The sequence below is a fragment of the Panthera onca genome, chromosome D1 (genome assembly GCF_046562875.1).
Source record: "Panthera onca isolate mPanOnc1 chromosome D1, mPanOnc1 haplotype 2, whole genome shotgun sequence".
NCBI classification, from domain to species: domain Eukaryota; kingdom Metazoa; phylum Chordata; class Mammalia; order Carnivora; family Felidae; genus Panthera; species Panthera onca.
This window is the reverse complement of record NC_138348.1, coordinates 41,955,494-41,978,329: the sequence shown is the minus strand read 5'-3', so window position 1 is coordinate 41,978,329 and position 22,836 is coordinate 41,955,494. Positions and strand designations below refer to the sequence as shown.

Here is a 22,836-nt window from a genome sequence, read left to right as displayed (position 1 = left end):
TCATACTGTCCTGATGGATAAAATGGAGAAATGTGGAGTGGCTGATAACACAATAAAGTTGATGAGTAACTAATTAAAATACTTAGTAAATAAATAAAATGATTTAGCAATCATTTGAAAGGAAATCTCTAGTGACATGCCACAAGGGTTGGTCCTTAGTTCTCTCAGCAAACTTTTTTTTCAATGACTTGGTAGAAGCTACAGAATGTATGTTCTTCAAATCAGTTCATGACACAAACTAAGAGGTTTAATGACAGATAACAAAAGTCAGATTTTAAAAAGAATCCAAGAGGCTGAAAAGTAATGGATCAAATATAACAAGAAAGTTAATAGATAAGGTCCTACACTTGGGTTGAAGATATAAAATATGCAAGTATAGAACGGCCAAGGCATGATTTAGCAAGAGTTACTATGATGATTTTACTTGTTAAGTTCCACATGTGCAAGACTTTGCCCACTTTGCATTCTACCAAGTCCAGGTGCCATTCTCAGAGACTGGATCACTTAAACCCTTTACAATGAAAACAATCAGATAATAAGGTAACCTAATGGCTAAAGAATTTGAAACTCAGGATCTGAGGCCACAATACTTTCATCATAAAGAGGGATTTGACTTAATTATATGATAGTCTAAAACAGAACTGGAACTCATGGGTAGAAGACACTAGGAGTCAGTTCCCATTCACCAGAATACAAGAAAACTTCTATAGTCATCAGAACTATCCAGGATAGGGCAGACCAACTTGAAATGCAGTTAAATTTCCTTAAGTATAGGCATTTAAGCATAAAATGAATGGCAAATATTAGAAGGATGATTAAATAATTTTTCAGGTGACTTTCTAGTGTCTATGATTAGATTCTGAGAAGCATTTCTCATTTCCACCAACTATAAATGATCTTTCCCTACTTTAAAACCCCATGGTACTGACTTTGTAATTTTTTTTAGAGCTTTTAGCTTATTAAAGTATCTGCGAATTACTTTTTTATTTTTTTAATTTTTTTTTTTAATGTTTATCTATTTTTGAGAGAGAGAGCACAAGTAGGGGCAGAGAAGGAGGGAGACACAGAATCTGAAGCAGGCTCCAGGCTCTGAGCTGTCAGCACAGAGCCTGACACAGTGCTCGAACTGCAAGATCATGACGTGAGCCAAAGTTGGACACCTGACTGAGCCACCTAGGGGCCCCTTTTTCAAATTATAGGTCTTTAATTGCTTCCTTCTAAATATAAGCACTCCATGTTATTAGCATTTTGTTGATAGATTAGCAACAAACATTTGTTGAATAAGAATAATGATAATAGTTACAATTTATTGAGTACCTAATATGTTTCACATACTGGGGTGTTTTATATTGATTATCTCTTTAATTATCACAATTATTTCTGGGTGTAGTACTTTTACTATTCATACCAAACATGTGTGGTAAGGAAATAAACTTAGCAAATAAGAAGAAGAATTCTGCCCTTAAGTAGAAAAAAATTTTGAAACCATTATTTTATTTTGCAGAAATGAAACCAAAGTTGGTTTAACTTAGACACGGCCTTAATTTTAAATCAAAAGCTGAAGACCATACAGTTTCATTCAATCAATCAACAGACACCTCTGGTTACTGCAAAGCATTCATTGGGGCTACTCAATGACTTATTTGTGAACAAATAAATCAATAAAGTAACACGAAATTAAAGTAAGAAACAACTGAGATCATAGTGTTCAGCATCAGGACTCCCTCAGGGCAGGTACACTATGAGCTAAGTTCACAGAAAAGAAATAATAAGACACCAAGACAGAACTAACAGACTTACCACGATCTCTGCCAGTTGAGAGGCATTTGAAAATTACCATCCTCAGATCTAGTCCTTCTTTAAGCCAGATCTTGTCCATAATCTTTATCATTTGTAAAGCTAACATATCTTGCCGAAGATCTTCACCAACCTTGGAATCAAAGAAACAAAATGAAACCTGTACCTTTCCAAAAGACTTAACTATGTTACATACTATTAAAGGCAGGGGGAGGGAGAAATAATAGAGTAAAGAATGAGATGAACAGAACTGCCTTTTTATTTTTCTGCAGCATTCCAGAAGAAATTACTTAACCTCTTCATGTCTCAATTTCCTGAACTATACACTTTAGAGGATTTGATTTTATGGTATGTGAATCATATTCAATTTTTTAAAAGGCCAAAATGGAGGGTCTTTGTCATAACCAAAACATTCCATATTTAGACTGTATCAATGCCAATATCCTGATTGTGATATTATATGATAGCTTTGCAAGGTGTTATATTGAGAGAAACTGGGTAAAGGTACCCAGGATCTCTGTATAATTTCTTATAACAGGCTATGAATCTATAATTATCTCAAACTAAAAGTTTACTTAAAAAAAAAGTTAACCCTGCCAAAATAAATTCTAACTGGAATCACATCAAGTTTTCATTTTCTTTTTAAAATTGGATAAAATAACTTTAAGACACATAATGATGAATATATTTTTTTAACTAGTTATGAAAAAAAGGAGATTTGCCTTAACTAATACTAAAACTTAATATATAAAATTTCTGTATTCAAATAGGTGGTACTGTTTTAGAAAATAGCAAATACATCAGTAAAATATAACCCAAACCAGATGTAAGTTAGGAGAAAAATATAAATATATTTTGCATTTACATTTATATATATTTATATAAATATGTTTATATTTTTATCAAAGATAGTGCAAGAAAATCTATCTTTATGAAGCTCCATTAACTCAATGAATTAATGAAAACTCTCCATTCTTTCTTCAAAATATATGAATTATTATCACAAGATGCAGAACTTTGGTAATAGGTTACTCGGTAGTGCTCCACTCCTGCTGCTTCTCACAGGTAAGTTATGTGTTTCCAAAAACCAGTGCCATTGCTCACAGTTGTGCACTTTCACACAGCACAACTCCCAGGGGTGCCACTCACATGACAGTCTGTGTGAAAGGCACTGCATGCAGTTATGATGTGTTCAACCAGCAGGGCCTAGGTAGCAGCTCTAGCCCAGAGTTGCATTTGTTCCCAAATCTGTCTGGAAACAATTTATGTCAGCAATATTTTTTCACTTAATTATTCAATTTAATTAAATATTAAATAAAATTACTTTGCAATTTGGAAAAGGAATTTGAGAAAATAATTTTTAAATTATCATTTTAAAACAAAGTAACCTCATTTGCTCACCTTAAACATGACATTAATTTCTTCCCCCATTGGATCAGCATTCACCATTGTCACTTTTAGGGGCACAGCATTAGAACTAAAGAAGGAACAGGACTACAAATACAACATGTTTAAGCATTAGAAAGATAACACTGGAATAAAAATGGGTTTAAGGTTTTTGTCCTAGGCATTTCTCCCTTCACTTGTTCCTCTGAATTAAGGCAAATGAAATAACACATGTGAACTGCTTTTTAGATCACCTAGCAGACAAGAGGTATTTAAAAAAAAAACTTTTTGAGGGGCACCTGGGTGGCTCAGTCGGTTGGGCGTCCGACTTCGGCTCAGGTCACGATCTCGCGGTCTGTGGGTTCGAGCCCCGCGTCGGGCTCTGTGTTGACTGCTCAGAGCCTGGAGCCTGTTTCAGATTCTGTGTCTCCCTCTCTCTCTGACCCTCCCCCATTCATGCTCTGTCTCTCTCTGTCTCAAAAATAAATAAACGTAAAAAAAAAAAAAAAAACTTTTTGAAACTGACTTAAACATAGCATATATAAGTAAAATATTACCTACTACTTTCTAAACAGAGAAGCAAAACCTTGAAAGCTTGAGACAAAAATTATTAAAATTTTGACCTTTAGAAGTGTCATAATTCCTCAACAGAGCATAAAATTTTGTATACTCTTACCCTTTCCTCAATCAGTATGATCTAGAATGAGACCTCTACTTCTCCTTTTATGGTGCTCTTATAATTAATAATTAGCCATGCAATCAAATAGTGACACTAAATTTTAAAATTTCATTAGCAAAGAGCAAACCTTATTTTAAAATGAAACTGGTTAAAAAAACTAATTTAAGACAGACCAATTAGGGGTGCCTGTGTGGCTCAGTCAGTTAAGCATCTGACTTTGGCTCAGGTCATGATCTCACAGTTCATGAGTTTGAGCCCCACATCAGGCTCTGTGCTGAGAGCACAGAGCTTCTAAGGTGCTCTGTCTTCTAATGCTCTGTCTTCCTCTCTCTCTGCCCCTCCCCAGCTTGTGCTCTGTCTCTGTCTCTCTCTCTCAAAAATAAACATACATTAAAAAAAAAAAAAAAAAAAAAAAAAGACAGACCAATTAAGGGAAACAACAAACAAAACCCAAGGAGAAAATGTGACCCATCCCTAACATGACCCTCGTCAATGACATACGACTCAGGCACCCATGGTTAAATTTCAGTAAAGAGTAGCCATGTATCAACTTAAGAAATCAAATCCAAGACTCCTTTATGGATACTTAAACCCTAGCCTTTCAAAACCACAGACATTAATTGGTTGCCTTTGCTGAATTCGCTGCTTTTGCTCAATTCTGATGATTACTCAACTACTTTCTGATGGCTCTAAAAAGTTTTATAAACCTGGGAAGAGTCTATCTGACCATTCACATGGGAGGAAAAGAAAATGCCTATTTGTGACTGAATTACAACATATGCTTCCAAGGTACCATAGTAAAGAATAATTTGAGATGGGGGTGCCTGGGTGACTTAGTCGGTTGAACATCTGACTTCGGCTCAGGTCATGATTTTGTGGTTCTTGAGTTAGAGCCCCATGTCAGGCTCTGTGCTGACAGCTCAGAGCCTGGAACCTGCTTCAGATTCCCTCTCTCTCTGCCCCTCCCCAGCTCATGCTCTGTCTCTCTCAAAAATGGATAAATGTTAAGAAAATTTTTTAAAAATTTTGAGAGAGTAAATAATTTTATATTGTTTTTTTCTTTTAGGAATGGTGATTAAGTAAACATTACTGATATAAAGATGGATCTTATAAACAGACATCCATAAATACCTATATAACCAACCTATGCAGGTTTTATCCTCATTTGCTTTAAGCATATCTGCCCATCTGCTTTCTTCCTACAAATTATTTTGAAATACAATATGAACTTATAAGCATTTTATGTGTCACCTTAATATTTAATTCTTTTGCAACAAGACTTGGTTTGAGAGGAAGACGGCATTTATTTCTTAAGAAAAAGGACTGTACTCGTTCCATACTCCTTTGGAGGACAACCTAGGAAAAGAGAATGATACTATTAGTACATAAAGAAAATGAAGATCAGGGGCGCCTGGGTGGTTCAGTCGGTTGAGTGTCCGACTTCAGCTCAGGTCACGATCTCACGGTTTGTGAGTTAGAGCCCCACGTCAGGCTCTGGGCTGATGGCTCAGAGCCTGGAGCCTGCTTCCGATTCTGTGTCTCCCTCTCTCTCTGCCCCTCCCCCATTCATGCTCTGTCTCTCTCTGTCTCAAAAATAAACATTAAAAAAAAATTAAAAAAAAAAAGAAAATGAAGATCTATTTTTAAGACGAAAATATTATGATGTATCCTGGACCCACTCAATTTTTAAAATGTCCAACTGTCAAATGGTCAAAAAGAAGTTCCCAAAGAATTAATTTATTATGTACCCATAAAAAAACATGAAGTGTAACTATATGTCTTGACACAAATTCTCCAAGTAAAAACAAAAAACAAAAAACAAAAAACAAAAAAACAAAAACCAAAAAAAAGTAAAATTACCCAAAGAAATTAAAGATCTAAATGAACAAAAAGACATCTTGTGTTCATGAAGTGGAAGACAATATTAAGACTACAGTGTTTTCCAAATTAATCTATAGACTCAACACAATTCTTATCAAAATTCCAACTTCCTTTTTGCAGAAATGTACAAGATGGTACTAAAACTCACACAGAATTGCAAGGGACTTCTGAATAGCACCCCCCCCCAAAACAAACAAACAAACAAACAAACACCCTTGGAAAAGAACAAAGTTGGAGGACTCATATTTCCTATTTCCTAATTTCAAAACTTACTACAAAGCTACAGTAGTTAAAACAGTATGGCATAAGGATAATCTCATAGATCAATGGAATATAATTCAGAGTCCAGAAATAAACCTGTATGTCTATGGTCAACTGATTTTCAACAAGAATGCTGAGATCATTCGTGGGAGAGAATGGTCTCTTCAACAAATGATGCTGGGAAGTTTCGAAGATGCTGCCCAAGGGAAAAAGCAGTTCCAGGAAAGGGGGGAAAGTGGGGAAAGTGGGGAGCAGCCTCTGGGAGTGACAGTTCTGACAAGAAGTCTCAGGGTCCCAAAGATGGTGGCAACTCAGTAAAGGTCAGACACATTCTGTGTGAAAAACATGGGAAAATCATGGAAACCATGGAAAACTTAAAGTCTGGAATGAGACTCAATGAAGTGGTCACAGAGTATAGTGAAGATAAAGACAGGCAAGGGGGTGACTTGGGTTGGATGACCAGAGGTTCCATGGTGGGAACATTGTTAAGACGTAGCATTTGCCTTGCCTGTAAATGGGCTGAATAAGCCTGTGTTTACAAACCCTCCAGTGAAGATAATATATTATTATGGTTGAAGGGAGAAAATAAAACTATATGAAAGACTGGGGGGAAAAAAGCCCAAACAAGCAGTGCTAGGAAAACTGGATAACCACATGTAAAAGAATGAGTTATCTCAAAGCATATTAAAAAATACTTAAAATGGATCAAAGATTTACATATGAGCAAAACTATACAACTCTTAGAAGAAAACATAGGTGTGTATCTTTGTGACCTTAGATTTGGTAACAAATTCTTAGATATCAAATGCACAAGCAACAAAAATAAACTTCATAAAATTATTAACTTTTGTGCAAAAGACACCATCAAGGAAATAAAAAGATAATTCAAGGAACAGGAGAAAATATTTACAAACAGTATCTCCAGTAAGGGTCTAATATCCCAAATGTTTAAGGAACAACTCAAAAACAAAAAGACAAACCAATTAATTAAAAGGGGGGAGGGGTGCCTGGGTGGCTCAGTCAGTTAAGCAACCGGCTCTTGATTTCAGCTCACATCATGAGCTGATTTCATGGTTCCAGGTTCATGAGATCAAGCCTCATGTCAGGCTCTGCACTGACAGCATAAAGCCTGCTTGGAATTCGCTCTCTCACTCTCTCTCTGCCCCTCCCCCACTCTCATGCACACTCTAAGTAAATAAATACATATACACACACAAAACTCTTCGGGCAGAAATTTCTCCCAAGAAGATATACAAATGGCAAACAAACACATAAAAATGTGCTCAAAATCATTAATCAGGGAAATGCAAGTCAAACCACAATGTGATACTACTTCACACCCACTAAGATGGCTATAATTTTTTTAAAAAGGCAGAAAATAACAAACGGTGAAGATGTGGAGAACTTGGAATCCTCATACAATGCTAGTTGGAATATAAAATGATGAAGCTGCTTCAGATAAAAGTTTGTTGGTTCCTCACAAAGTTAAACACAGAATTGCTTTATGACTCAGTGATTCCACTCCTAGGTAAACTGAAAAGAGGTGTTCAAATAAAAACATACACAAGCATTCATAGCAGCATTATTCATGATAGCCAAATAGTGGAAACAAGCCAAATGTCCATCAACTGATGAATGGATAAACAAAATGTGGTTATTATTCACACAATGGAACATTATTTAGCTATAAAAAGGAGTGAAGTACTCATATATGCTAGAATATAGATGAACCTTGAAAATATTAGGTAGTGGCGGCTGGGTGGCTCAGCTGGTTAAGCTTCCGACTCTTGGTTTCAGTTCAGGTTATGATATCATTGATCAAGCCCCATGTTGGGCTCTATGCTGGCAGCACAGAGCCTGGAGCCTGCTCTCTCTGCCCCTCCCTTACTCACACTCTCTCTCATTAATAAATAGACATTTTAAAAATTGGGGGGAGTGGAAAAGAAAAAAAATAGGCAAATTGAAAGAAACTGGACACAAAGGCCACATATTGTGTAATTCCACTTAAATGAAATGTCCAGAATAGGTAAATCCATAGAGAGAGAAAGCAGATTAATGCTTACCAGGGCTTGGGAGGAGGAGGGAATGAGAACTGAGAGGTTAGTGGGTATAGGCTTTCTTTCTGGTATGATGAAAATGTTCTGGAATTAGTGGTGGTGGTTGTATAACACTGTGAATGTACTAAAACCTAATGATTTAAAATGATGAGTGTTATGTGAATTTTTTTTAATTTTTTTTTTTTTAACTTTTTTTATTATTTATTTTTGAGACAGAGAGAGACACAGCATGAACGGGGGAGGGGCAGAGAGAGAGGGAGACACAGAATCGGAAGCAGGCTTCAGGCTCTGAGCCATCAGCCCAGAGCCCGACGCGGGGCTCGAACTCGTGGACCGCGAGATCGTGACCTGAGCTGAAGTCGGAGGCTTAACCGACTGAGCCACCCAGGCGCCCCAAGTGTTATGTGAATTTTACCTCAATAACAGTATGTGTGTGTGTTTCTATAAAAAATTTTTTAAAAAACAAAAAAACTCCAAACATTTATACATGTACTTGTATGTATATATGTGTAAAGTCATATAAAAGACCAGAAGGGACATAAAGCAAACTATGAATAATAGATACCTAACAGAAAATGAAACTGGAAATTTTTTAATTTTTAAATTAAATTAATTTAAAATTTTAATTAAAAATTTTTTATTCTATGAGCTTCTTTATTATTTGGATTTTTTAAACATCAGCATCAACTCATACTTGCATTACTTTTTTTAATGTTTGTTTACTTTTGAGATAGAGACAGAGAGAGAGAGAAAGCAAGTGGGAAAGGGGCAGAGAGAGAGGGAGAGAATCCCAAGCAGGCTCCATGCTGACATCACAGAGCCCGACAGGGGGCTCAATCTCACAAACTACTAGATCATGACCTGAGACAAAATGAAGAGTCAGACTCTTCACCGACTGAGCCGCCCAGGCGCCCCTGATTTTTCTTCTTTTTGGGGGGCTGAGTAATATTCTATGGTAAATATATATACCACATCTTCTTTATCCATTCATCAGTCAATGAACATTTAGGCTCTCTCCATAGTTTGGCTATTGTTGATAATGCTGCTATAAACATTGGGGTGCATGTACCCCTTTGAATCTGTATTTTGGTATCCTCTAGGTAAATACATAATAGTGCAATTGCTAGATTATAGGGTAGTTCCATTTTTAGTTTTTTGAGGAACCTTCATACTCATCTCCAGAGTGGCTGCAGCAGGTTGCATTCCCACCAGCAATGACATGGATGGAGCTAGAATGTATTATGCTAAGCAAATTAAGTCAATCAGAGAAAGAAAAATACCATATGATTTCACTCATATGTGGATTTTAAGAAACAAAACAGATGATCATATGGGAAGGGCAGTGAAGGGAAGAGAGGGAAACAAACCACAAGAGACTCTTAATGACAGAGAACAAACTGAGGGTTGATGGAGGAGGGAGATTGGCTAGGTAGGTGATTGGGTACCAAGGAGGGCACTTGTTGTGATAAGCACTGGGTATTGTATCAAAGTGATGAATTACTGAATTCTACTCCTGAAATAAATATTGCACTATATGTTACTAAAATTTAACTAAAAAAAATAATAAATTTTTAAAAATCATTGATTTTCTGAGTTAGACTGCAAAAATCTTTCCCTGTGGTTTTAAACAACCTTTGAATTATCTGTTCAAAACAGCATAGGTGTAATTAGATTCCACTGGATGTCTACTGATAAAGAGTAACAATTCGTCAGCAGTGTAAAGATCCTTTAACATCAAAATATTTATATTCCCACTTATGGGTACATACCTGTCTGGCTGATCCACTAGCCTGCCTTACTTTTTCTGCTACTCCTCCTAAAAGCTGTACAAGTTTTGTCTGCTTCAAAAGTTCTTCTCTGAGTCCTTTTCCTCCTATTGAGAGGAGAGCACCCAAAACATGTTCATATCGGGCACCAAACTGTGCATCATGCAGGGCATCCTTGAGAAGCCTAATACAGCAAAATATTTATGTCAGCCACTTCTGAAAACTGGATAAGTGCTTCTGAAAAATCAACTTAGGTTCATTTTTTGGTATCCAGAATTTGTTTTAAGCTATATAAACAAGTAAAAACTTATTCATTATCATGGAGTTCTAACATGCCAAATATCTTTGCAATAAAGAGTCTTGTTATTTTTGGTTTTATTTCTAAGGACATAAGATTTAGCTTTGTAATGCCTTCAATAAAACATCTGGTATGGACAATAAGTAGTCTGAGCATACCATTTAGACTTTCAAAGTATATCATCTTTACAAATACTAAGAATGGAAATAAATTACTTAAAAAATTTTAAATCTTACCAATATAAATTGTGTGCTATCTGTATATTTCCCAATGCCCTGGACAGAAGGAAGCGCACTAATGAACTGTTCAAGTAAATTTCGTATTTCAAAGCCTATGCATGAAAGAAAGTAAGAATTACTAGTTGTCAAACCCATACTCCATTATCAGGATAAAATCATCAAAGGAGAAACTATAAAAAGCAAGTATTACTCTTGTTGATTTAAGGTAACACTGGAAAATGAAAAAGTGAATTAACTTAGGCTAAATTAATGAAATCAAGCAGAAAAGTGTAGATTTGGGAACAATAATTCATTACCTATATTTAAATGGCTAGGAAAGAAAAATTAAAGAAAAGCTCAAGCCTGGTTTGAGAATCTAAAAATCTGAGAATTAAAAATCCAGGTACATATAATATTCAAGTGGGGCAGCTAACAATAGTGGGAAAAAAATTCATACTATATCCAAATGTAATGTACTTCAACCTTCCCACAAAAGTACTTTTAATCAAAACAGAAGGGGGATGCTTTAGCAAGTTCCCTACTCATAAAAAAATGGGTGGAGTAAGGTGGGCAGGCAACCTAGTGAAAAAAAAAAAAAAAAACTCACCTGCACAAACTGTGGGAGAAGATCAGTAAGCTCATCATCACTTATGGCCTCAATCCAGGTCACAGCTATGGACCTCACTTCCTGATCAGCAAATCTAGACAAATCAAGATTTGATGAAAATCTATATTTCCTGAAACACAATCTTAATCTATACCTGACAAAGAATACTCAAATAGCTCTTTATTCAAAAGCAATTTGTTTCAGCAGCCTTTTCTGTTCATAGATTCTGTACACGTGCTGTAATAAAACCATCTTTTTTGCACCCAAAAAAAAACCCAAAAAACAATGTGTTTCTTCTTTTTTATTTTAGGAAGAAAATCTTACTGTACTATAAAAATTCAAATTCAGGACTGTTCACAAACCTTACCCTTATGAAAATTTTGACCCACATCATAAAAAATATAACAGATTATTAAAAATTTACAACTCTCTCTTTAGTTTTAAATGATGACATCTTTTTTATTTTTTTAAAGTAAACTCTACACCCAATGTGGGGCTCAAACTCACGACCTCTGAGATCAAGGGTACCATGTTCTACCAACTGAGCCAACCAAGCACCCCGTGACATCTCTTTTTAAGAACCTCAACACAGAAAATATGTTTGCAAAAATACACATTTACACATTTATATTGAATTGCTTTCATGTCCTACAACTTAATACACCTTACTGGAAAAACTGACAACAATAGAACAAGTACATTCAGTCATGGTTAACTTACTTTGAATCAAGTAGTTCCAATGCAGTCAGTGGGTTCAATGGAGGCCACTGCTGAAGCAGTGAGTAAGTTTTGGCAAGATTAACCCATTTCCAGTTTGGGGCACTTGCTAGTACTTTAGGAAGACAATTTGGGTGTTTGAGGCAATAATAACGTTTCTCCCACAAAAAGGCTTTATCTTCTTTAGAAAGTCTGCATATATAATAGAATTAAATTACTTCTCAATATCATAATGATGGTTATAATTTCAATGATTAAAAATACAAAGGAGAAATTTATTCATTTTAGGACAGCCACTTCTTGGTAGAATCATTAATACTAACTTGGAATAGAAAAATGCAATGTACAGCAAACACCACTAATTTACCCTAATTTGGGGGATAGAAATAAATCATTGTGCCTTGATAAAAGAGTCTTAGTTATGAGAATGAAGGATAATTCAGTACAATAAAAATATTATTGGGCTCTAACCAGATGCCAACGACTAGAAATCAGAATTGAATAAGCAGAAACCATGCTAAGAGAAAGCAAGGATTTCATCCATTTTATACAACTAAAATCAAATGTCATGCAAAAAAAAAAATGCTATTTTAGAAGATAATTTTAGAAGATGATTATTCAGTTCAAATGAGGAATATTAAAAATAAGAAGTACTTGTTTTGGAGACTTAGTCTCAAAAACAAATGTTTATGTGACAAAATATTTCACTACTTTACCACCCATCCATCTACTTTTGTGTATACATTTACTGATGTATTCATTTTGTGTGGAGTACTGAAAAAAATTCAAATATTGCAAAAAGGTACACAGTGAAGTCTCTCCTTCCAGCTCTCCTCCAGTGGCAACTAATAAGCGTGCACATCTTCCAGGGATAGTCTATTTGTATAGAAGCATATACAGAGGTATATATGCTTTTTTTTCTTTATGTAAGTGGTAACACACGATATACACTACTCTGCTCCTTGCTTTCTTCATTTAACATATCTTACATATGATTACATATAGCTATAAGTTCATTCTTAATAGTTACACAGTACTCTATTGGATAAATATACCATAATTAAACCTCTATTGATGGACATTCCCTATCACTCTCACAATAATCCAAATAAATACTGTAATGAATATTCTTGAGTCCAAACGCAAACATAAAAAGTTTTCTCTAAGGTATATAATTAACTGGAAGCGTAGCTGATAGGTTACAAACTACATACATTGTAACCTTTTATAGATTTTGCCAAAGTGCTCTCCAAAAGCCGTTTAGCCAACAGTATAATTCCCGTTTTTTGATATCCTCACTAACGCTTATATAGTGAGACATTTTTTCAACCAAGTGATGTGTATAAAATGTTATCTTGTATTAATTTTCATTTCCTTCATTACTGAGAGGTAAAACATCTTTTTAGATATTTAAAAGGCATTGTTATTTCTTTTCCAAAAAATTATCTACTCATATTCTTTGTCTACTACTAAGTTATTGGTTTTCTACTGAAAAGGTTCTTCATATATATTTTTTAGGGTTCTTTATATATTTAAAAAATTAATCTACTGATATTTATGGTAAATTTAGTTCTCAATGTTGTTTGCCTTTTGATCATGTGTAAATTTGACTTGAACACATTTCTAAAGTCTTATGTAGTCATACGGTCTTTTTATGTAATTAAAAACAAACAAAAAACTTCCCATGCCAAGAACATTACTAAATCATGAAATAAATCAGGGCATTTAATAAAATATTAATTTGAAATTTACTATTAGAAATACCCAGGCAAAACAAAAATCAAACGAGCATACCCAAGTGATGAGTCTCTATGAAGAATATCAGAAAGTTTCCCTTTTGTATCATTCTCCAATGTTTCTAAGTTGTGTTGCTGTATAAGGCTTCTGTCAATTTGAGGAGTAGTATAAATGACATCAAATGTAGGAGAAGGAAAATCAACCTTAAAAATTTAACAGAAGTTGATGAGATTGAAGCTAAATAATCCACATATCTCCCACATTAATTTGTCTTTGAAAAAACTGATTTTTCTTAGCCATCAGGGTGATTATTACATTGAATATTGAATTAATGCTTTTGTCCTTTTGTTGAAAGTGATTGCCATCGTTGGTAATTCTCAAAAGCACATATATTGCTTGGGATGGGTACACTTTTTACTGTTTCTCAGAAATAGGAAATGGTTTATTAACATTTAAATAGAAGATAAGCCATAAGATCAAACAAGATCAATTATGCTACTTTAGTAACAATCCAAATAATGGTACACATAAACATCTTAATAAGAAATTTAAATTTAAATCTCTCCATGTATCAAGAAGTACCATTACCTGTAACACTATTCTTTCCATCACATACCCTTTTTTGGGTATTGTTCCAGGAATAGGATTTGTATGTGACGAAGTCCAAAGATATAGAAGCTTAGTTCCACATGTTAAAAACCTTCATGAATATAAACAGAAGAATACCGTAGTTTTCATTTAAAAACTTCAAAACTCACATCACACGGTAATGAATTTTAAATGCTGGTATCTAAACACCAAGCATACATTCGATAAAAAGAGTATCATCTTTAAGAACATATCAGAATCACTCTCCACAGTGTATGAATACTGTAGGTAGGTAAATGTACTGCGTGGGGGTTGGAACAAAGGGAGAGGAGAATGAAAGAATGTATCTTGGGAGGAATGGGTTTGTGGATAGAACACAAAATGGTAGACTCAAAGTCATCTGCCCCCAAAACAGCTATTATAAATAGAAAGGTGAAGGATAGTCTTTGAAGATCATCTACAATGGAATACATCTCAAGATATCAGTTTGGATTACAGAACGGCTCCCTGACTTTTGCCATAAGAACAAAACCACATGCCAATAAAAAGCAGGGGCGGGGGGGGGGGGGGGGGGGTGGGGGGGGTGGGGAGGATGTTCAGCTCAGGTCATGAACTCATGGTTTCAAGCCCCATAGGGGGCTCCATGCTGACAGTGCAGAGCCTACTTGGGATTTTCTGTATCCTTCTCTCTGCCCCTCCCCCATTCACGCTGTCTCTGTCTCTGTCTCTGTCTCTCTCTCTGAAAATAAATAAATAAATAAATAAATAAATAAATAAGCAAGCTTTTTAAAAAGAGGGGGGGCACCTGGGTGGCTCAGTCTGTTGAGCATCTGAATCTTGATTTTGGCTCAGGTCACAATCCCTGCATCGGGCTCTGTGCTGAGCACGGAGCCTGCTTAGGATCCTCTCTCTTTCTCCCTCTCCTTCCCTCTGTCCCTCCTCCCCACTTTGAGCTTTCTAAAATAAAACAAAAAACAAACAAACAAACAAACAAAAATACATGGCAAGAAAACCAATACCTACCTCATAGCAAAGCCACTAAATGTTTTAGATGAGAAGTTGTATCTGTGCCAGGGGCCAGATGGCAAATATTTGGGGCCTTTTGGGTCAATCTGTTGCAGAGACTCAACTCTGCTGTTACAGTGCAAAAGTAGCCCTGAACAATACATAAATAAATGTGTGCTGTGTTCTAACAAAACTATATTTACAAAAAATAGGCAGTGTGCTGCAATATGCTGACCCTTGCCCTAGACTATAATTTATGGCCTACTTTTTGAGAGATAGAGAAAAAGCTCCTGTGTGAGCAGGGGAGGGGCAGAGAGAGAGAAAAAGAGAGAATTCCCAAGCAGGCTCCATGCTCTGTGTAGAGCCCGACACAGGGCTCAATCCCACAACCCTGGGATCATGACCTGAGCCAAAATCAAGAGTCGGACACTCAACTTAACTGACTGAGCCACTCAGGTGTTCCACCACTTTACAGCTCACTTAAATTAAAAACAGTTACCAACAAGACAATAATATATGTTTACATAGACGAAATTTCTGAAACATAACATGAGATATATTAAAGCAGATATATAAAATAAACTTCAAACTTTATTCATTTTATCCAAACAGCAAGTCTCCTTTCCAAAACTGGACTCCAGTTTTCTCTTATAGATTAAAACCCTTTTAATCTCTGACACATTACATTTTATATTCTTCAGATCTATCCCTCACCCTTAACTAGATTATTTTAAGGCAAATTCTGATCCTATTATTTCATCTGTAAATACTTTTATATATCTCTAAACAATAAACACTTTTATTTTAAAATAAGTAAACACCATTATCACCCCTAAAATAATTAACAATAATTACTTAAAATCATTGCTATCTAGTCAGTATTCAAATTTCCCTGATTGTCTCACAAGCTATTTTTTTTACAGTTGGTGGTTTGAATAAGGATCCAAACAAGATACAACATTTGCATTTCACTGATGTCTTTTAAAAAAAATTTTTTTATGTTTATTTCTGAGAGACAGGGACAGTGTGAACGGGGGAGGGGCAGGAGAGGAGAGAGCGAATCCCAAGCAGAATCGCAAGCAGGCTCCCCTCTGTCAGCACAAAGCAGAATCAGGGCTCGAACCCACAAAACTGCGATATCATGACCTGAGCCAAAACCAAAAGTCAGACACTTAACCAACTGAGCCACCCAGGCACCCACTGTTGATGTCTTTCTAGGTATATTTTAATTTAAGGGTCTAACTCAGGCCTGTCACCTGGTTTTGTAAATAAACTTTTATCAGAACAAAGCCACACTCATTCATTAACGTACTGTCTCTTGCTGCTTTTGCTTTTGTGACGGAGATTACAGTTAACCCGTGAATAACACCCTTGAACTGTGCAGGTCCACTTATACATGGATTTTTTCAATAAATACAGTACTTGGACACATGGGTGGCTCAGCTGATTGAGCGTCCAACTCTTGATTTTGGCTCAGGTCATGATCTCACGGTTCAGTTTGTGAGATTGAGCCCCGCATCAGACTCATAGTCAGTACTGAGCCTGCTTAGGAGTCTTTCTCTCCCTCTGCTCCTCCCCTGCTCGAGCTTTCTTTCTCTCTCAAAATAAACTTAAAAAAAGTGTTCTTTTTAATACAGTACTATAAATGTATTTTCTCTCCCTTATGATTTTCTTTTCTCTTTTAACTCACTATGTAACATATATTGATATACAAATTATGTGTTAGTGGACTATTTGTTATCAATAAGACTTCTGGTCAACAGCAGGCTACTAGTTTAGTTTTTGGGAAGTCAAAGTTACATGCAGGTTTTTGACCTCATGGGGAGGGGGAAGGCACTGCTAACCTCCACAATGTTCAAGCGTCAACTGTATTATAATCTGCAAAGCCTAAACTACTTCCATCTGGTCCTCTTTACAGAAAAAGTCTGCTAACTCTTATTTTAAACTATACATTCTTTTGTTTATCCTCTGCCATTTGTTGAAGAAACCAGGTCTTTTGTTCTAAGAATTTTCTATATCCTGGATTTTACTGATTGTATTCCTCTGGTGTCATTTAGGATGTCCCTTTATCTCCTATATTTTCATAAAATAGTAGTTAGATCTAGAGGTTTGATCTGATTTAGGTTTAGTTATATGGCAAGAATACTTAATTCTTTAAAGGTAGTATTATATACTACTTTGTATTATATCCGTAAAGAGGCGCACTGTTTGGTTTATCTCTCTTTCTGTGAAGTTAAGGTAATCAGTTAGTTCAGGCACAGTCTAAACTATACATTATAAAGTTCCAGAAAAGGGAGTCACTTAATGGGTTTTAAGCAAGCACTGATAATCAGTGTGTAAATTAATGGTTTTTAACCAAGAGTGATTTTGCTCCCAGGGGACATGAGACACTTTTGGTTGGTAACTAGGGAGTACTATTGGCAAACAGTACGCAGAAGACAGAGATGCTGCCAAACATTCTACACAATGCACAGGACAGTCTCCCACAGCAAAGAATGATCCGGCCCAAAATATCAATTAGTGCCAAGACTGAGAAACACAGGCTTAAAATCGATGATTTCAGTTAAGACCTCATTTGTTATTGATGCTGACTGAAATGCCTCTAAGTTTTCTGGCTTTCCTCAGAGTGACTTCATCAGATTGTACACAAGTTGCACCTTAAACATAAATTCTTTTTTATTTTTATTTATTTATTTTTTTAATGTTTATTTCTGAGAGAGAGAGAGAGAGACAGAGAGACAGACAGGCAGGGAGGGGCAGAGCGAGAGGGAGACACAGAATCTGAAGCAGGCTCTAGGCTTTCAGCTGTCAGCACAGAGCCTGACGTGGGGCTTGAACTCACGAACCATGAGATCATGACCTGAGCCAAAGATGGATGCTTAACTGACTGATACACCCAGGATGCCCTATTTTTATTTTTTAAAAAAGCTTATTTATGGAGTGCCGGGGTGGCTCAGTCGGTTGAGAGTCCGACTTCAGCTCAGGTCATGATCTCACAGTTCTTGAGTTCAAGCCCTGCGTCGGGCTCTGTGCTGACAGTTCGGAGCATGGAGCCTGCTTCAGATTCTGTGTCTCCCTCTCTGCCCCTTCCCCACTCATGCTGTCTCTCTCTGTCTCTCAAAGATGAATAAACGTTAAAAAAAAAATTTTTTTTTTAAAGCTTATTTATTTTGAGAGAGACAGAGACAGCGCAAGGCAAGGAAGGGCAGAGAGAGAGAGAGAGAGAGAGAGAGAGAGAGAGAGAGAGAGAATCCGAAGCAGACTCCACACTGCCAGCTCCGAACCCAGCTCAAACCCACAAACCAGGAGATCATGATCTGAGTCGAAACCAAGAATCAGATGCTTAACCGACTGAGCCACCCAGGCACCCCAAACATAAATTATTTTTAAAAAGAATTTCAGAGGTGCCTGGGTGGCTCAGTCGGTTAAGCATTCAACTTTGGCTCAGTCATGATCTCACAGTTCATGAGTTTGATCCCCACATCGGGCTCTGTGCTAACACCTCAGCCTGGAGTCTGCTTCCTGATTCTGTGTCTTCCTCTCTCTCTCTCTCTGCCCCTCCCCTGTTCACACTCTGTGTCTGTCTCTCACTCTCTCAAAAATAAATAAATATTTTTAAAAATTTTGTTAAAGAATTTTAAGAATAGGATATATGATCACTATACTATAGTAAGTTAACTGAATTACAGTCATTAACACTTTCTTTCTACATGTATTAATGTTTAATCATCATCCCTTTGAGTTTTTCTTGAATGCAAAGACCTAACATTACCTACCTAGATCAACTGTACTACTCGGCAAAGTTTCAAGTTTAATGCCATCTGCTCACTGTTTTAACAGCAGAGTGTTGGGTGCAAACTATTTAATTGTCTAACAAAAATCAATTGCCCTTCACCTTACTCTCTTGATTTTTTAAAGAACATTATGTCATTCATCTAAAAAAACAAACCCCATTTACTACTAGACAACAAAAGTGGCAAAAAGTGATTGTACTTCTCTATGAAACAAAGATCCCTGCCTGGTACTTTCAAGAGCAAGAAGGTTTTCAAAATGATTTATTTATAAAAATTAGTGATAATGATGCAATGACATTTAATTTTCTTACATAACTGTTCTCTAACACTAACTTATCACAACTGAGAGCACAATTCCGCTCTTTTGTGTGGCTAATATTCTGTTTTAGAGTAATTATGGATTATTTTTAGCAAAAGATTCTAAATACACATCCTTAATAGCAATATCTTCAACTGTTTTTCTCTAGCCTTTGGTGGTTCAGAATTATTTCAGATATCAAATAAAATTTAAGCCTACCTAAAGGCAGAGAATTAAAAAATCTTATACTGCCTCCTCAAATATGAGGGAAGCAACTAAAAGAAAAATAGGGGCGCCTGGGTGGCTCAGTCAGTTAAGTGTCTGACTCCTGGTTTCAGTTCAGGGTCATGATCTCATGGTCCATGAGTTCGAGCCCTACATCAGCTCTGTATTGACAGTGTGAAGCCTTCTTGAGATTCTTTCTCCCCTGCCCCGGCTCCGCCCCTTCCCTGTTCACATTTTCTCTCTCTTGCTCTCAAAATAAATAAATAAACTTACAAAAAAAAAAAGAAGAAGAAGAAAGAAAAAACGAAAGAAATAAATGCTATATTTAAGCACATGGGAAAAGAACGTTCAAGAACAAATTTTGTGAAGTAGATCAGTCAGATAAAGAGAAGGAAATAATGTACAGCTGTAGACTCTCTGAAACTGGAGAAGGATGGCAAAGTATGAGAAGAGGAAAAAAAGAGAAAAGGGAAAATGACTATTACATCAATAACACAATGCTTTGCATAAATGACAGTGAACTGGCTGCTGCTTTTCTCTGGAATAGTGAGTGGCAAATAATCCTCTGAATACCCAGACAGGTATGTTCAAACTATAGCAGAATAACTTTGGTTTCTTCTGATCTGGGTCTCTGAAATGACCTCCTTTTATCACACTGGAAAAACAGGCAGATTATTTCATGTATGTCATTGTTCCCCACCCTGTCCTCTAGCCTATTCTGATGCTGCAGATGTGTCCATAGTAACTCACCATTACAACTTAGTAATACTTACCGTTTAAAGTCAAAAAGAGGTAAAGAAACTTTGCCCAAAGCTTCTGGCCCCTTTCTCTGCTTATTAGAATCAGGGGAACTTCCACTGCTCTGATTTAAAATTCCAAAAAGAGTAAGGTGAAGAAGTGATTCTAATGGCAATTGTGATATCTGGATGGGAAAAATGATTCTAAGGGGGGAAAAATGTATTAATAGAAAAAACAAATTAGATCAAATATGAAATTTAGTCCATTAATGAGACTGACAAGTTTAGATATTTTATTTGACTTATCAAATAATCTTTACTACCGAGTAACCTTTACTTAAGCAGCAAGCTTGGCCAATATGCATTATACAGAATCTTAAAACAAATTTCATTAAAATTTCAAGTATGTAACATCTCTCAAAAATTTCTTAGTGCCTCTACTCAAGTCTTGGCTAGTGTCAATTTCTAGGAAAAATAATAGTCATTTTTATTTCCTTTAGGAGAAACTAGATGAATGTTTATGAGTATTTCAGATTTGGATATACGTGTGCCCATATACACACAAGCTGACATATATGTTTACCTTTTTTGTTGTTGTTAAGTCTGAAAGTCTCACTTTCAGTGGTCACTGAAAGTCTCACTGAAAGTGGTCACCGAGTAGCCATAAGATGATAAGTGTTGGAAAAAAAAAGACACTTTTACCCATATGTAATTTTGTATTTGGTTGTTTTCAGAGATGCATTGTTTTTGTAATTTAAAAAATTTTAAAAAAAAGAAAAATAGGAAACCACTTCATAAATGCAGAATGAAAAGTAAAAGCTCTGCTATTATCTATCTGCCTAAATAATGATTCCTGTGTTAAAAATATTAACAGTGCAAAATATATTGTATATGGATTTAATTTTTTAAGCTGTTAACCAAGAACTAGGTTTCATATATACAGTATTATAGAATACTAAACTAAGCAATGTTATACAAACCATCTTTCTAAAATTACACATAAATTTATAGTTTTAACTTAACAAAAGTCTAAGAATTAATGGCATGTTTCTGCAATTTAACAATATGTAGTTTTTTAAATAATATTTCAGATTTTTAAATGAGAATTTGGCTTTTCTATAGAATAATATCTAGAAGAGACCTTAAGATGTAAGAATTTAATGGATTTTAATGGAAATTGTAATAAAAATGAAACCTAGGATGCATACATGGAAAAAAGTAAAGACAGCATACTGAAAGCATAAAAAGCCAAAAATTTCACTTACAGTTCATCCCATTTAATAAGATAGAAGAAATTCTTATACGTGCCAACCTTCTTTGATTGAATAGGTTTAAAAAGATCCTTTCCATTGTGAGATAGGGAACATATCAAGTAGTATTTTTCATAACTAAGAAAAGAAACATTTTAATTTGATTGTTATTTTATAATCCAAATGCATAACATTAGCCATTCTTCTCTAAAAGTGATTATTATATGAAATTATTTGTTCACCAGTCATTTGAATTTTTGGAAAACATATGAAATTTAACTATTGCAAATTCTACAAAAACAGAGAAGTAGTATAGAAAAGGGAATACGGAAGGCAACATATACCTCCAGGTGCTAGTCTTAGGGGATCATGCTACAGAACTTAGCACCATTTTGTGCTCAATTACTAGCTTTAGAAATGGATAATTATTCATTTCTAGGTAAATTCTTAGAAGAAAAAATATAAACATTATCTTCCCTAGGTGATATTTTCCTTTGCTAAGCCACTGAAATTTAGTTAGTTAAGCATATTAATGGGGCTTGGGCCTGACTTACACTGAGCCAGTCTTTCCAATCTATTAGGAAGCTTCCATCCATGGAATACATGCTATTGTATTCTCATTAGACAGTAAGGATTTAGCCCCTAATTGCCACAAATACAGAGCTGGTTAGATACAGTCAGGCAATCTTGCAGAATAGGAGCCTTAGGTTCTACTAGATTCTAACTTACTGCTAGGCTTACACATTAACCACTTTGTTCATATATGCAATCTATTAATCATTTAAAATATATTTCAAATTCTAAATCTCATTGGTTCACAAAAGACCCCTAGCTGTCTCTCTTTTCTTCAGCATTTTACTTTCTTTCCATCTTATCACTGCAGTTTTCTGTATTGTCTTCTACTGAGTATTTGTCCTTCTCATTAGTATCCCAAAATTTATTTGTGTGTATATGAGTCTGTATGGAGGATGTGGAAGGTATTATCCCTGTAACATTTTAAAGAATAAAATACCTTCACATAGCAGTAGTACCCATTTAAAGACAAGTTCCTAAAAGGCAGAGATATTTTGTTGCCTTGTTTACTGCTGAATCCCTAGTACGAAGAACACTGCCCAAGATGGTGCTCAGTAAATATTTATTGAATGAGTTAATAGATTGTTTTCAAGTAGTTATATATTACGTTAATCTAAAACTCAATTTAAGCAGAATTTATGTTTGGTATCTCTTCACTAGGCTTTACCTTACTTTATAGCATTGTTACTATGAAACTTTCATTAAAAATTTGAATTCAGGGGCGCCTGGGTGGTCAGTCGGTTAAATGTCGAACTCTTGATCTCGGCTCAGGTCATGATCTCATGGTTTGTGAGATCAAGCCCCACATTGGGCTTTGTGCTGACAGTGTGGAGCCTGTTTGGGATTCTCTCTCTCTCCCTCTCTCTTTCTCTCTCTCTCTCTGTCTCTCTCTGTCTGCCCCTCCCCTGCTCATGCAAGTGCGCATGCTCTCTCTCTCTCTCTCTCTCTCTCAAAACAAATAG

General features: G+C 35.7%; 1 protein-coding gene and 1 pseudogene across 3 annotated transcripts in view; one reads left to right on the top strand and one right to left on the bottom strand.

Annotated features, from left to right (window-relative positions):
- The window catches only part of PIK3C2A (phosphatidylinositol-4-phosphate 3-kinase catalytic subunit type 2 alpha), a 193,341-nt gene that overhangs the window by 18,782 nt on the left and 151,723 nt on the right, over positions 1–22,836 (bottom strand). For all 3 annotated transcript variants that reach the window (XM_060606135.3, XM_078433279.2, XM_060606134.2), the window contains 11 exons: positions 21,317–21,439; positions 20,088–20,255; positions 13,993–14,104; positions 13,462–13,607; positions 11,671–11,859; positions 10,951–11,044; positions 10,362–10,456; positions 9,831–10,011; positions 5,114–5,218; positions 3,199–3,291; positions 1,801–1,930 (listed from right to left, as the gene is read on the bottom strand). In XM_060606135.3, the coding sequence (XP_060462118.2) occupies positions 1,801–1,930; positions 3,199–3,291; positions 5,114–5,218; positions 9,831–10,011; positions 10,362–10,456; positions 10,951–11,044; positions 11,671–11,859; positions 13,462–13,607; positions 13,993–14,104; positions 20,088–20,255; positions 21,317–21,439 (1,436 nt within the window). The remainder of the gene's footprint in view (positions 1–1,800; positions 1,931–3,198; positions 3,292–5,113; positions 5,219–9,830; positions 10,012–10,361; positions 10,457–10,950; positions 11,045–11,670; positions 11,860–13,461; positions 13,608–13,992; positions 14,105–20,087; positions 20,256–21,316; positions 21,440–22,836) is intronic.
- Positions 5,866–6,593, top strand: LOC132662229 (peptidyl-prolyl cis-trans isomerase NIMA-interacting 4 pseudogene; annotated as a pseudogene).